This window comes from Colletotrichum karsti, assembly GCF_011947395.1.
Source record: "Colletotrichum karsti strain CkLH20 chromosome Unknown Scaffold60, whole genome shotgun sequence".
Classification (NCBI taxonomy): domain Eukaryota; kingdom Fungi; phylum Ascomycota; class Sordariomycetes; order Glomerellales; family Glomerellaceae; genus Colletotrichum; species Colletotrichum karsti.
In genome coordinates this window covers 82014-96685 of record NW_024065960.1, presented here as the reverse complement: position 1 = coordinate 96685, position 14672 = coordinate 82014, and the positions used below count along the sequence as shown (strand labels likewise).

The 14672-nt window shown below is 54.8% G+C and overlaps 3 protein-coding genes across 3 annotated transcripts; 2 read left to right on the top strand and 1 right to left on the bottom strand.

Annotated features, from left to right (window-relative positions):
• Positions 1-5949, top strand: CkaCkLH20_12497 (carboxylesterase; the record flags this gene model as incomplete). The annotated part of the gene is made up of 8 exons (XM_038895210.1): positions 1-288; positions 342-1861; positions 3687-4005; positions 4065-4280; positions 4338-4638; positions 4691-5321; positions 5400-5529; positions 5638-5949. The coding sequence occupies 8 exons, from the start codon at positions 1-3 to the stop codon at positions 5947-5949; spliced, it is 3717 nt and encodes a 1238-aa protein (XP_038739478.1).
• Positions 5950-7235: 1286 nt separating this feature from the next.
• CkaCkLH20_12496 (LD-carboxypeptidase) lies at positions 7236-8429 on the top strand (the record flags this gene model as incomplete). The annotated part of the gene is made up of 1 exon (XM_038895209.1): positions 7236-8429. One exon carries the CDS (start codon positions 7236-7238, stop codon positions 8427-8429), a length of 1194 nt encoding a protein of 397 aa, XP_038739477.1.
• A 652-nt stretch (positions 8430-9081) lies between these two features.
• Positions 9082-13201, bottom strand: CkaCkLH20_12495 (uncharacterized protein; the record flags this gene model as incomplete). Its single annotated transcript, XM_038895208.1, has 2 exons — positions 9082-9608; positions 9661-13201. The coding sequence occupies 2 exons, from the start codon at positions 13199-13201 to the stop codon at positions 9082-9084; spliced, it is 4068 nt and encodes a 1355-aa protein (XP_038739476.1).
• Between the last annotated feature and the right edge of the window lie 1471 nt (positions 13202-14672).

Sequence of the window (14672 nt, the reverse complement as noted above, 5' to 3'; positions counted from 1 at the left end):
ATGTCGTTCTATCCACCAAACTACCATCCCTACGATTACGCGACCTACCCAGTCTACAGCACACAGTATTTCCCGACTCCTTACGATGAAAACTTTCACCCGCAGATGGCTTATATGCACAACCCGATGATGCCGGGCGTTGGTGGGAAGGCCACGGAAACAAAGCCGAGGCTTGCTAAAGACGAAGTCGACAAGCTTGAGAGGGAATTCCAGAAGAACAACAAGCCCAACAGCAGTACCAAGAAGCAGCTGGCTGAGGAAATGAGGGTGGACATTGCAAGAATCAACGTACTTAGAAGCCCGTCTTTGACAACATTGAGATATATACTAATGTTGACCAGAACTGGTTCCAAAACCGACGAGCAAAGGCGAAGCAAGAGAGAAGAACGCAGGAGAATGAAGCTCGCCGGAAGTCGGAGCAGGATGCAGAGACCACGACGACCAGTTCCGACGCCGTCAAGGAGTACTATCCTTCGAACGACCAAGATGAAGATCTTCGCCCGTCCGCGGCCCCGTTCCCTCCCATCAGCGCATCAGTACGGATACCGTCTGCCCACGAGAGCCCGTCAGTCGAAGAGGTCGATACCGGCGTCAATGAGTTGGAAGAGAATGCGCGTTCCACCACGGATGGCACCGATTCGGAGTATACCTCACCGGAGTCCACCAGCTACGCGTCTCAGGAACCAACAATGAGCTACTCCTTGACCCCAGACAACTTCTTCGCGAGCCAAACGTGCGACTTCCCGTCCTCGCTACCGACGGATATCACCACCCAAACGCCCTGCCTGACGATCTCCATACCCAGTCAGTTCAATATGCCGCACATTGCCGACTCCGCGAGCGCCTCATCTCTATCATCGTACCAACATCTGACTGGCTCTACCAAAATGGACGGCATGTCCTCACACTTCATGACCAACATGCCAGACTCTATCCAGCCCGACGTGAAACAAGAGCAGCTACAGAGCGAAGACATGAACAAGTTCGATCAGTTCTCCCCGGAGTCCATGGCAAACTCACCGCCAGAGATAACGACACCAGACTTCCGATTCAAGTCGCCATCCACCATCGACATCGCCAGCCGAAGAAACTCCAAGCGACCAGCTCAGCTTGTGAGCTGCGTACGCAGCCAATCATACAACTTCTCAGGTCCCAAGACCGGAATCGAGATGCCCAGACGCGAAGCACCAAGCCCCATGCGCCGTGTCGCATCCGCCACCGGCAACTTCCCCAGGGGAATTCAGAAGGCAACGAGCGCCGGGCCGCGATCGCCAAACTTTCTGGACCGCAACCAGGAGAACCTCCTTCTGTTGCTGGCAGGCCAAGGCCAGTCGCCAATTTCGCGAAATTCCGTGGCACCCCCTACACCCAATACACCGGTCGTTCCCAGCCAGCAGGAAATGCGCGAGGCAACTGTCTCGTCTATGTCATCCGAGGAGGACAAGAACTACGGCGTACAGACCAACTTGACCGTTCCCCAATACACGATGGACCCGACGCTGAGGACGCCCCCCGACACGCCCGGGTTGATGAACGCACCGGGGTCCCTCTTCTCCTCGTACGGCTTCGCGATTCCTGACGACTCTCTCCACACTCCCAGCTTTGGCGGGTTCGACACCGAGTTCCGGATGGCGACGAATGTTCCCACCTACGTAGCTCACGGCTGCGGGAGCCAGCCGGTGACACCATCATTCCCACCCAACAACATGGGGCCGGCATTCTGCGCGTCGTACTACGGCGGTGGCAACACCGAGTACAACTGGTCAGACGTGTCGTCCATGTCGGCCCAGCCTTCACCTGAGCAGTCTCAATCAAAACAGTTTCAGTTCACCAACATGACGCCACACGACTTTAACAGCAAGTAGACGGTCACGTTGAGCGCCGGGCTGCCCTTGGACTTGTATGGCGGGCTCGGCTGTGTACAACAATCAGGCGTTTCGGCTTCGGGCATAGCGACTGCGGGCATAAGCGACTGCAATGCATATTTGGCGCGTCATTGGACTACGCAAGCCTTTTCTATCTTTAATCAGCTACGATTTTCCTTTCTCACGATACCTACAACAACTCATGCACCAAAGAAACAATTTCTTACTTAATGTAATCATACTTATACGGCTAATGTCCTGCCAACGGAGGCGGTATTTGTTTGTCGCTGGAGAATAAAAGGGAGGTAGAACCTGGATACCCTACGGAGGAAATTGGTAGCAAGAGGAGAAGGATACGGCTATTTAACGCCACCGTTGGCTTCATGGGATCTGGGGACAACATGGATGGGGCTGAAGCATGTAATCGGCGAACCAGGTTAGCACGCAAGGATGTGTGATCCGCGGTGCAGAAGAGAGGAGGACGGGGGCGTTTTGCCTTCCAGCGATGAGCCTCGCATAAGGCTAGACTTTCAAGTCAGCAAAAAAACATCCACTGCAACATTTTTGCCCAATATCTCCACTGTCACTGACGGGCTGTTCCGTTGGACCTCGGCCTTGAAAGTGACGCTGAGGTCCGATATCACCGCACCGCACCGCGCCGCACAATGGATACTCCGAATGGCCTGTCGAATGAAGAGACACACCGGTCACCACCGCTCAAGCCCCGCTCATTTAAAGCAGTAGCATTGTCCGGGGCACAGGACCTATCCGGAGATATTCCGGGTCCGTGGGTGAGATTGAGAAGTGAGGTTGCAGCAGAGTTCACAAGCGTTGAAGTTCGTCTCCACAGCTGGAATGTCATTCGTCATTATCGGGACTCCCCCAAGGTGTCATGAGTTCGTGTGGGGAAAGTAGCCCATCGATCTGCAACATCTTTCCTTGCAAGACACCGGCATTCCCTCCTTTTGGGCGCCAACACCACATGGTCCTGAGTATCGCCATGGTCATGGTTCATGAGGAATGTGGATGAGACTTTTTTTTTTGTCCCTCTCTCAGACCGCCCTTTGAACAAACCAGACTGTTTCTACCGCATTCCTCCGTCGGGCTCGCGCCGACCCTTGAAGACAAAAGATATTCCCGCAACGGCTCGCACGTTTCCGCTCAAGTAAGCAATGGTGCCGCATTCCACGGATCCCATGGGAGGAAACAGGAGATGGAAGGAGAAACCCGACTACCTAGGTACTTCAAATACCGGGCAGGTTTGGTTCCAGCTTCCCCGTATTACGTCTGTCAACCCAGAGCAAATTGCCTAGTGTGATTCTTCTTCAGCGGTTCTTCATTCCCCAGACCCCATACTTCCCCGCATCAACCTCCATACCACGACCTACTACAGAGTGTTCCCCAAACACGTCGCGTCACTACCGCTCACGACAGCCGGGCATCCACTCTCTAATTCGCAACCCATGCCCATACCACCAAAAGAGGCCATCATAACCACTCAGTACTAGGTCACTGGCATTTGCGATTGGCCATTTTCTCTTGTCTCCTCAACTACCGCCGAAGTTCCACCGTCATTACACCAGAAGTGGCCCCCCTAAGTTGCGGGGAGCGACCTCTCTATGTCCATCGACCTTCCTCGAAGCAGGATGCAGCTCATGACGTGAGGGAACATTGCCTGCCGGCCTGCCTACATTGGTAGATGTCGCCGTTGGCCCCGTGGCCCAGGCCCCTCATCGTGTAAACAGACCCGGCCGCCCCTCGGTCCGATATATCCTTGTGGCTCTTCTCTTGGCATCTCGCTGACGGGACGGGATGGAACAGTGCGGTTGTTGTTGCCATGGGCATGTCGAGGTATAAGAAGGGGTATGACGGCCCTGGTGGTCAGTCATGCCCCGAGTCACTAACCCGCCGCCGCGAACCTGATCGACGTTTGAGTCTGAAGCGGGCACTCTCGACGGTTTTGACCATGGCTTTCACCGCCTACCTTCTGGCAACTTGCCTCTATCTCCTCCCGGCCCTGTCTGCGTCTGTCCGTCTCAGGAGCGACGCGCCTGTAGTGAACATCAAGAACGGTTCCTATTCTGGAATTCATAATGCGGCATACGAACAGGACTTCTTCCTCGGCGTACCTTACGCTCAGGTAATAAAATCCAACTGGACATTGATACACTGAGCGGTGGCCTAACATGGCTTCAATAGGTCCCGGAACGTTTCAGTACTTCAGAGGGTTTGAATGCAACATGGGAGGGCACACGTCCCGCTACGGAGTATCCTAAGCATTGCGTCGGCTACGGCGGTGACATGGTTGGCTACGAGTCGTCGGAAGACTGCTTGTACCTTAACATTGTTCGTCCTGCTGGCATCTCCTCAGATGCTCAACTGCCAGTAGCTCTCTGGATCCACGGAGGTGGTCTGGTATGTTGTCACTCCTTCTCAAGCCGGAAATCCCCAGATACGACTAACACGAACAAGTTCATGGGCGGCTCTGCAGACAGGCGCTACAACCTCTCCTTCATCGTCGAAAACAGTGTCGAACAGGGCACTCCTGTCATCGGCGTCAGCATCAACTACCGTCTGTCCGTCTTTGGCTTCCCCGGCAGCAAGGAGGCCATTGATGCCGGTGCTGCTAATCTTGGTTTCCGCGATCAGAGACTGGCTCTGCGCTGGATTAACGAAAACATTGGCAGCTTCGGGGGCGCATCTGACAAAGTCACCATCTTCGGAGAGAGCTCCGGTGCCGAGAGTGTTTCCGCGCAGGTCTTGGCTTACAACGGTATACTTTGACTCTCATCTGATTGCCTCCCAAATTCACTAACACTGTAGAGGGCGCGACGATGGTCTCTTCAGAGGTGCTATTGCGGAATCAGGCTTTGGCGGCGTCATCCCTCGATGGGCCGGTGGCCTGAACAACACGGAAGGCTACCAAGCCAACTGGGACAGCCTCGTCGCCAACATCTCATCCTGCGCCTCTACCGTCGGTACCCAAGAGTCACTGGACTGCCTTCGCAGTGCCCCCCTGGAGGAGATCAACTCTGTCCTCAACTCCACTGCTGGACCGACCATTGCGTTTTTCCCGGTCATCGATCACGATTTCATTGCGGACTACCCCACAAACCAGCTGAACAGTGGCGACTTCGTCAAGGTCCCCATTCTCATCGGCTGCAACACAGACGAGGGTTCTGCGTTCGGACAAGGTCGTGGACCAGGTGGCGGACCCGTCAACACTGACGATGACTTCCGCTACGCCGTCCGTAGCTTTATCCCAGACAACGTGCAGGAAACCACCGGGCAGTCTGCGGACGAGCTTGTCGAAGAAGTCTTGAAACTTTACCCCGACGATCAGGCACAAGGTATCCCGGGACTCGAAACCTGGCCACACATCATTCAGCCCGGCGAGGACATCGCGATTGCTCGGGGTCTGCAGCAGCGTCGCACCGGCGCATTCTTTGGAGACATGTAAGTTTCTACCTCAGGGGTGGCTTGTCACTGCGTATGTTCTGCATGGGAGAACGTTACTGACGAGATTTGTTGCAGGACCTTCCAGTTCACACGGCGTCGGGCCAACATCGCTTGGTCAACCCACAATGTGCCGTCGTACGCCTACCGCTTCGACGTCACTACGACTGGGACGCCTCAGTACATCGGAGCAACCCATTTTCAGGAGGTGAGTTTCCATACTTCGTACAGAACGCTATGTAGAGCGTTTTCGGCACTCATGCTATGAGTGAAGCGTGAGCTTTAGACTTTTGGGGTTCAAGCTGACGACAACCAGGTCGCATTCGTATTCTACAACCTCAATGGTCTGGGATACGATTCCAATCCGTTCGGCGGCAACGACACTGTCTACACAGAGAAGGCCACCGCTCTGGCCAAGACTATTTCCTTGTCTTGGGTCAACTTTTTCGCCCATCTCGACCCCAACGGCGCCCCTGGCCTGGGTTCTTGGCCTGTCTATGAGACCGCCAGCGGATCCGGTAGTGATGTCGTCTTTGGCATCAACGGCACCGAGGTTGAGACAGATGACTGGAGGAAGGAGGGCATTGATTGGCTCATCGAGCATGGCCTGACTGTCATCGGAGATTAGGGAGGTCAATAAACCATACCAAAAGGATTTGTAGAGAAAGACATGGAATCTGATTCTCTGAGAAGATTTTTCAGACAGAAGTCACGACGATGTTACACGCAGAATGGCGGATCATGCCACTCTGACGATCTCTCGCAAATGCTACACAACAAGGTTATCCGAGCAAAATATCACTCGTGACACGCCCACGGACAACTTCCGAAGATCTTGTCAACTATGGACATGATGAATTCGCTGCAGACCTCAAGGTCTCTGACCCCATGATCAACACATACTCACCGTGAGCACGCTCCCCGACCCCCGAGCTCCTGGAAGTAGGTAAGAAGACCCATCAAGCCAAGATTTGCTCGCCGGGACCAGAGACGAGAATAACAGCAGCCTACCAGTAACTCACCTGGACCCGATATCTGACGCACCCGGTGAAGCTGTTATGTCAAGGTTCGTGACGGCAGGGCATTGGAAGTGAGAAGAAAGTCAATTCTTCGTGTTTATGGTGGCAAACCCTTGGTACATGATCGGGGTGCAATTTCAGGATCCCTCTCCCTCGAATTGCCATCCACAAGAACAAGCTTTTCCCGCTTTCCCCATTCTCTTATTTGGAACCCCTTGGCTAGTGAGCGTTAAAAGCCTTAAAACAACTTCTTACGTTAGATCTTCCGGGATGCCGCTTTCTGTACCCGCAAAGGTGTGTGTTGCGCGCGTGCTGAGCCCATGGCGCCGCCATCTATGCATCCAGGAAGTTTACGGGCCCGAAGGCGCAGAGGAAAAATCAACCACATCACGAGGCCTACTTTATCAAGACCGCAAGCCTCCGGAACGCACCAACGGTGGATGAGCGTAATTCCCGGCCGTTCGGCCGGCAGATGCTGTCAAGCTCGGCGCCGAAAGTGGGGGCACCAGATCCACTGTTCGGCCCGGCGACGTTAAGCCCATCTGGCGTGATTTGGAACGGGCGGGGATAGTGAGGGGTTAAGCAATCGGTCTCGAAATCGTTGGTGCCATCATGCTCGATATTATGCGATTTGTGATTCGCGCCCTTCCGATGGGGTTATCCAATCAGGACACTTTGGCAGAGTTGAACGAACATGGGGACGTTTGAGTCCAAGGACTAGCAATTCGCAAGCAACCTCCCCATACATCTGGGGATGCACTGAAGGAACATCTTGGTGCGTTGCAACAACCCGTGCGTTCGACAGCATCAGGCCAAGCATCTCAAACTCACTTACACCCATCCACATCTCAACACTAAACCACCATTTTCAACCTTCCTCGACCACGCCACCATCATGTCGTACCCAGACCCAATCATCCCCAAAGCCCTCCCGGCCTCCGCCAAAATCGCCTTCATATCTCCCTCCTTGCGCATCAACACCGTCCTCCCAGCGCCGCTCGCCCGCTCCATCGCGCTCTTTGAATCCCTCGGGCACAAGGTCACGACCATCTTCAGCAACACGGGCGAGGACGAAGACCCGGTATCTTCAGACGGCAGGTCCGTCCACGCCTCGATAGCCAACCGCCTCGCCGAGCTCCGCGCCGCCTTCGCGGGCGACTTCGACGCCGTCTTCTGCACCATCGGCGGCTCCACCATGACGCAGCTTATCCCGTACCTGGTTGAGGACGCGGAGCTCCTCGAGCTGGTGAGGAAGAACCCCAAGATCGTCGTCGGATACTCCGACATCACCGTCCTCCACTGGTCCCTCCGCGCCCTCACCGGCCTCCGTACCTTCTACGGCCCGGGCCCCATCGCGGAGTTCGGCGAGGCCCCCACCTCGACCCGCGAATCCGTCTCCCGCTTCCTGAGCGCAGCCGTGGACGGCAACAGCGGCGAGACGACGAAGGACGTGGACGACGGCTACCTCCAGGATTTCCACCTCGCGCACCTCCTCTCCACGATCTCCTCCCCCAACACCTTCCCCGGCCCCGTCCCGCGCTCAAAGTACTACGCCCCTCTGCCCGCCTCCTACTTCTTCACAGCCCCAACCGAAACGACCCCCCGCGCCCTTTTCCCCACCCCACCGTGGATCTGGCTCCGCCCCGGCCGCGCGGAGGGCCGCCTCTTCGGCGGGTGTCTGACCGTGGTCTCCCGGATCCAGGGAATCCCGCGCATCACGCCCGACTGGCGCGGCAAGGTCCTCTTCCTCGAGTCCGCCATGGCGGAGGGCGACCTGACCAAGGGCAACCCGCTCGAGCGGGTCACGCAGGCGGTGGCGGACCTCGCGGCGCGGGGCGTCTTCGACGAGATCTCGGGCCTGGTGATCGGGCGGCCTCACGGGTACGACTCGGAGCGGGCGCGGGCCGAGTACGCGGCCTCGTTTACGGGTCTGTTGTGCCACGGGCGGTTTGCGAAGAGGCCCTTTCCGATCCTGATGAATGTGGACACCGGGCACACCTCGCCGCTGGTGACGTTGCCGATGGACGCGATGGCGGTGCTGGACTCGGAGAGAGATGAGTTTGCTATCGCGGAGACGGTTGTTGTCTAGCGCGCGCGATTATTCTTGCGTATGCGTTTATGATAAAACTCAATGAAGAGAGCACCTCACGACGATTCTGATTGTTCGCAAGTATGTCTGAGTTGTACCAGGACCACCTTGCGACTATGGAGATGTCTTGCCAACCCACTCATCATGTATACTGTTGACAATATGTTTACTATACCTTAATTAGCCAGTACGAACACATGAATCAAAGATCTTGAGTGAAGATATAAGGGCGACTGTGGCCGTTGGGTATTATTTTGTATTACATGATATGACTTCGCATCCTGCCACAGCTATTCTCGTGTGTCAACCTCTGTCCGGTATTTCCCACTTTCCTTATGTCACATTCATGTTCGTGTTTGTCATGAGAAGAAAAGAAAAAGAAAACCCCTTCTCCCGAAGCAGCGACTGACAATACTACCTTTGAACCCCTAACCAGAAAAAGCACAAAGACCCTCGAGGAAATGACTCCAAACGCTTCGCTGATGCAGTTTCTGGGGGTTGCCCGGTATGATGGAAATGATCGTGTGCTGTTATAGAAGAAAATAAATGCCTAGCTCGCCGTGTCGGAATATGACTCTGGTGTTGAAGTTTCTGTGCTCGTTCCCGCTTCCTTAACGGGCGAAAGGTCAATATCAAGCGACGCTTTCTGTCCCTAGTAGAAGCCGTCGTTGTTTGCGCTGCGAGAGCTGGGCGTCGATTGGACTGAACTAGAGTCACTTGGCGTGGGTGGCTCGACGACCTGGCTCTTGATTGTCATGATCCATTCGTGCTGAAGAAGCTCAACCGCGGATGCTCTCTTCTTGGGATCCCGAGTGAAACACCTTCTCAGGAAATCGATTCCCTGCGGGCTGAGTTGGTCGGTCGACGGCAGCTGAGGCGGGTTGCCTTGGGCAATGTTGTACATGATGGCCCATTCGTTGTCGAGATTAGCCCAGGGGCGGCGGCCTGTGGCCATCTCTAGGATGACGCAACCTAGAGACCAGATATCTACTGAGCCCGCCCTGCCTGGATTCTCGCCCTTGATGACTTCAGGTGACATGTACATCGGTGTTCCTGTCATGGACTTGTTGGGCTTGGTAGCGGTTATGTCCTGGACTAGCGTTTTGCCTTGTCTTGCAATGACCTTCGCAGCACCAAAGTCAACGTACTTGATGATACCGTTGTGGTCGAGAAGGATGTCTAAGATTTTGTTAGCATATATAGTCTGGTCTCTCGATTAGGTTTTGCCTACTTTCTGGTTTAATATCGCGATGGGCAATGCCGCTCTCATGGAGGTAAGCAAGACCCTCAAGCAGCTGCAATGCGTAAACCATAGTGACTTGTTCATCCTCGATACGGCCGTGCTCCAGCAAGTTTGCAAGAGAACCACCTTGACAGAATTCCATGAAGATGTAGACTCTGTCTCGGTGGACTTCGATACCGTAGTAGGATACAACGTTGGGGTGGTCGAGCACCTCCAAAACACCCATTTCGTCCTTGATCTGCTCGGCAATAGTAGGAATCAACTTGGGATCCTGCAGACGAATCTCCTTGACAGCCATCAAGTGGCCAGAATCAAGGTTCATAGCGGCGTAGACGTTGCCAAAAGTGCCGCCGCCCACAAAGTGACCCTGCTGCCAGCGCATCGTGATGTTCGTAGCTGATGACGAGAGGTATGCGAGGGAACGGTCAACTTCGTTGTTTCCCTCGAGGACGCGACCGAGTGCCTGTCTTTCGGCTTCCTTCGCCTTCCTGAATTCGTCCACTTTGTCGATTTCCTCCAATCTCTGCTCTGTGATCCATTTCGAAGCCTCTTGATCGTCGAGCATCCGATTTTTATCAAGACGCTTGAACTGACCCACCAAAGCCTCAATGCGCTCCTTCTCTGCTTGGGCGGCCAAGTTGGATCTGGCACCCATGATGTCAAAGTGCGAGATGAGAAGAGCCATGCAACCGGCCACCTTGGCTCGAAGCCGTGCATACTCATCCTCGCCCAAGGCCAGGATGTGCCTTCCTCGTGTCATGCCCATGGCGAACTCCAGAGCCAAGACCGCCCACCGGAACGTCTTTCGATCCGATGCGATACAGTCATCGCAGATGAAGCTGACCCAATCCAGCGCAAGTTTTGTGAGCTTCAAGTTGTTCATTTGTTTCCGATTGCTGTCCATGACAAGCAGTGATCGCTGACCGAACTCTGTTGCGAAGACGAAGCAAGTCTGGATGAGTTCCTGAACCTCTCTGCCCTGGGTTTGCTTTCGAATGATCTCAACACTGTCCATGAAGTTATTGGACAGTTTGTAGGCGACTCGCCTGATTTCCATGAGACGCGTGTTGACCTTGTGCAGGTTCGATCTCTGCTCGACCACCAGATCAACGTGCATATCCACAGCATCGATGAAAGCCTTCCTGGCATTTACGAGCCGAGCCTGTGCACCAGCAGCTACAAGTCTCATGTGACCTTTCTTCAGGTCGATACTTCGTTCTCGAACAGAGAGTGGTACAACATCGCCGAACCAGTGCGGCGAGCTTTCGGGGCGCAATACCAGAAGGTAGGGGTCTGTGACATCCTCGGAAAACTGCTCTGGGGAGCTGAGGCCGAGAATGGAGTGGATGGCCTCGTGTCTTTCGAGTAAGGAGGGTGATGCCATGATGAAGATGCCCTCTGCTTCGTAGAGATCGGTAAAGACCTGGAAGTGCCCAGAGGAAATAAGTCTGTCGTAGAACTCCTGGAGCTTCTCCGGGTCGAACGAGATGCTAAAGTCGGATGCGTTTTCGTAGTTTTCGCTCAACATCCTGGAGAATCGCTGCAACATCCGCTGCCTTACTCGAACGGAGTCCAAGCATTGCTTATATCTCTTGCTCATCTCAGCCGTACTCTCCTTCGGCTTGACTTGAAGCTCCTTCTCGAATGTCACACTCAGACGGTTGATGGCCTTGAACGTTAAAGAGCTGAACTGCTCGGCCACTTCGACGTCACCGCCCAGAAGGTGACTGCCGATCTCGTTGGCGAAATCCCACTCTTGAAACAGCAGTTCAGCTTCCTTGAAGGTGTTCTTGTTGCCACTGAGCTTCCAGTTGAGCATTTTGAAGTAGTATTTCAGAGCATCCAGAACAACCTGGTCGAACGATTCATCGATGCAGGGCGGAAGTTCCCAGCCGGGTTCTGGCTGCGTAACGGCGAGACACTCCAACTTGATACGGATTGCCAGCTTGAGGAGCAATTGGAATTGACCGATCATCTGGTCCTGCATCATGGGATTTTGTTGCGCGGACTCCTTGACCTTCTTAGCGTAAGCGAGTCGCATCTTGATAATCTCCTCAATCAACCGAGATGGGAAACTAATCAGCGTGAGAAGCTCTTCGATGTAGGGAGGGAGATGGCGTTTTTGGAAGGCGGCGAAGTTGCGGATGAGAGTATCCTTGGATTTGTTGATGACCGTTGAGATTCCTGGCAACATGCCCTTATGCGCATCCTTGTTCTTCTCGGTGTCAAACTCCTCATCGTAAAGTGACTTGAGGCCATCTTCTTTCATCAATCGGTCGAGGAATGACGATTCGTCTGTGATGCCATTGCCAACAGGAGAGCGCTGTCGTGTCCTCGTGAAGTCCAATTCTTCGTTGCCTACCCACTTCTTGAGAATGGCAAGTTCCGTGTTGATGAGTTCATTAGTGTTATACCAGGAAATGATAGATTCTGACGCTTCGTGGAAGAGCGGCGAGTTGGCTGACGGGTGTTCGGCCGCCAGTGACGTCCACGAGGGGTACAGACTTTCGCACTTGTCAATCTTCTTCACCACGTCCTTGACTTGTTCGTAGGGCGGCTTTCCAGCTTCGCTCTCGCCCTTGACGGAGAAGTTGATGATCTCGTCCAGGGTACGGTCAAGCGCCGAGCGGGCCTCCTCAACCATTCGTCTTTGCACGGGCAGATGTCTTCCGCAGACCTTTGATCGAATGCCAAGCCAAAGCTCGGCCTTTTGTCCACTCATTCCTATTGCTGTCTCATTGGAGCCAATCAGCCTCTTTTTTTCTTGCCTGACAACATCTCCAGTCAAGACAGCTTCCAGCATGCCGTGCCACTCTAGCCGTTCCCGGTTCGCGGGGTCCTTGAGATCTTCGTCGCTGGGCTGCAAATCGTCGTTGCCATAGAACATGATTGTTTCCTGGTCGTATCTGTCGTCAAAGGGTCCTTCGGAGGAGGGCGTCTCGCCCTCGGAGTCGGAATCACCGCCTTGACTCATGCCGTTGGAATAGCCGTCGAAGGGATAGCCGTCACCGTGATCCTGACGTAGTCTCTGAACGTATGCTCTCTCTTGCTGGCGAAACCTCTCACTGGGTCGTGGGCGACCCCTAGAGGATGCTCGTACGGTCTCGACGAAGGACGGAGGGGCTTGAGGTAGAGGCCTGCGGTGGGCGGCTGGGGCGTAGGTGTTGGAAGGGGTTCTCGCGGGGGCACTGGGCCTTTGGACTTTTGCGGCAGCAGTGCCGTTTGTATAGACAGGATCGCCGTCGCTGGCGTTGCTTCGTAGACTTCGTGTGATACCGCCGTTGGCTATCGTAGCTTGAACCAAGTTGGACACGGAACCAACCTGACCCTCGGAGTATCTGGCGAGAGAACCGACCTCATCTTGGCGCTCGAGGGCGTGCGGGTCGTCAGGGTGGGAATCGGCAGACGAGGCAGAGTTGTCGGAGTCGACGGGGATGGGGAGAGGACGCTGGGGCATGATCTCGTGTGGGCGCAATTCGTCGTCGCCGTTGGAAAAACGCACAGCGCGAGGGGACGGCTCGGTGGACATTTTGGCTGATTGTATATCGGATTTTGGGGGGGTCCCTGGTGAGGTGATGGATGGGTTCCCGATACGGGCCTGGTGGTCCGGCGCGGTTCGGTCTGTCGCTCAGCACTGCAGCTGCGTGTGGGACCTCGTCCGAAAGAGGGACAGCAGCATGCAATGAAGAGGCGACAGAAACGGAGAGCCCTGCGAATGGACCGTTTTGGGTGTGAGTTGAACGGAGATTAGGATGGCATGAGGCAAACGTATCCGTGCCGGTTGGGTGGGAGAAGGGCTGGAACGACGGGCGATTGAGGCGACGAGTACTCTGTACGACGGGAGAGCAGAAGTAAGTGCTGGGAAGCTGTTTCGAAGCTAGCCCGAATGCAATCTCTTACGGTGGTAAGCGGTTGCTCTCGGTGTGGGCGCGCGGCGAGGGCGGGGAGCGGCAAGAATATCCGTCTTGAGGACGAGACGGAGAAAAAAAAATTATGGGCAAAAAATCAAAAGGCGAGGAGATCACGATGCAGTTGTTGAACCCGCAATCAAAATGAGCCAGATGTGAAATTTGATATGGAGAGGATGGAGGAGACGAAAAGGGAGCGCGAAAGGACGGTGCTGGCGGACTGCGATTGGTTGGCCGGAGGCTAAAGTCGCGTCTACACTAGCACCACCAAAAGACCACTTGCAAGGGTGGTGAGTAAATCAGCGGGCTTACCGCACGGCGTCGCATCCGTATCATAAGGTAGGTACGTACGGATACAGTTGAGGGGGCAGGCACCGCAGACTGCTCTTAGCCACTCGACTAATTTAGCCTCTGCTTCGGGGGAAAAGACCGTGCTTGTTAGCGTTGAGAATCGAGTTGTTGTCCCCGTTAAATTGGTGCCATACAGTTGAAATTGAGGCTCTCATAGGCCGAAACATGAGGTCCATAAGTGGTGGTCGAGGGAAATGCTCATCCCAGCATGAGCTTCCTCCATTTTGCGGGGGTGTTTGCCGAGGGAGCCACAGATGCCACAGGTGCCAGCCACGGTGACCATCCATTCCCAGTCATCTACACTGCCTTAGTGTCTCCCACTTCTTTTTAGGGTCTTGGAGACGCAAAGACGGTCCCGAGGCGTGGCTGCTCGGCCCCTGTTGGCTGTCACAATGCGATGCTCCATCCAAGTGTGGCCGTGGCCATCGAACCTTTAGCCTGGAGATCGAAAACCATCGCTAATTCGTGGCGGAGACCATGCCTGAAAGCTCCGGACGATCCCTCGACCTGTGGCGAGTGCCCACGCAATCCCGCCATGGCACATGCCGGATCAGCGATACACCCTGCCTGCTTGTGGTTGCTTGCTGGCGAGACTTTCGCCTTTCCCGTCTGCCATGGCCCATCACCTCATGAGCCGATATCTCTGGTGTTGAAAGGTATCGCTTGTATACCCAGTATGGAAGAGTGCCGAAGAATGATATCTCGTGAGCTCCACGCGTCGAGTCTGATGTTTATCTGATG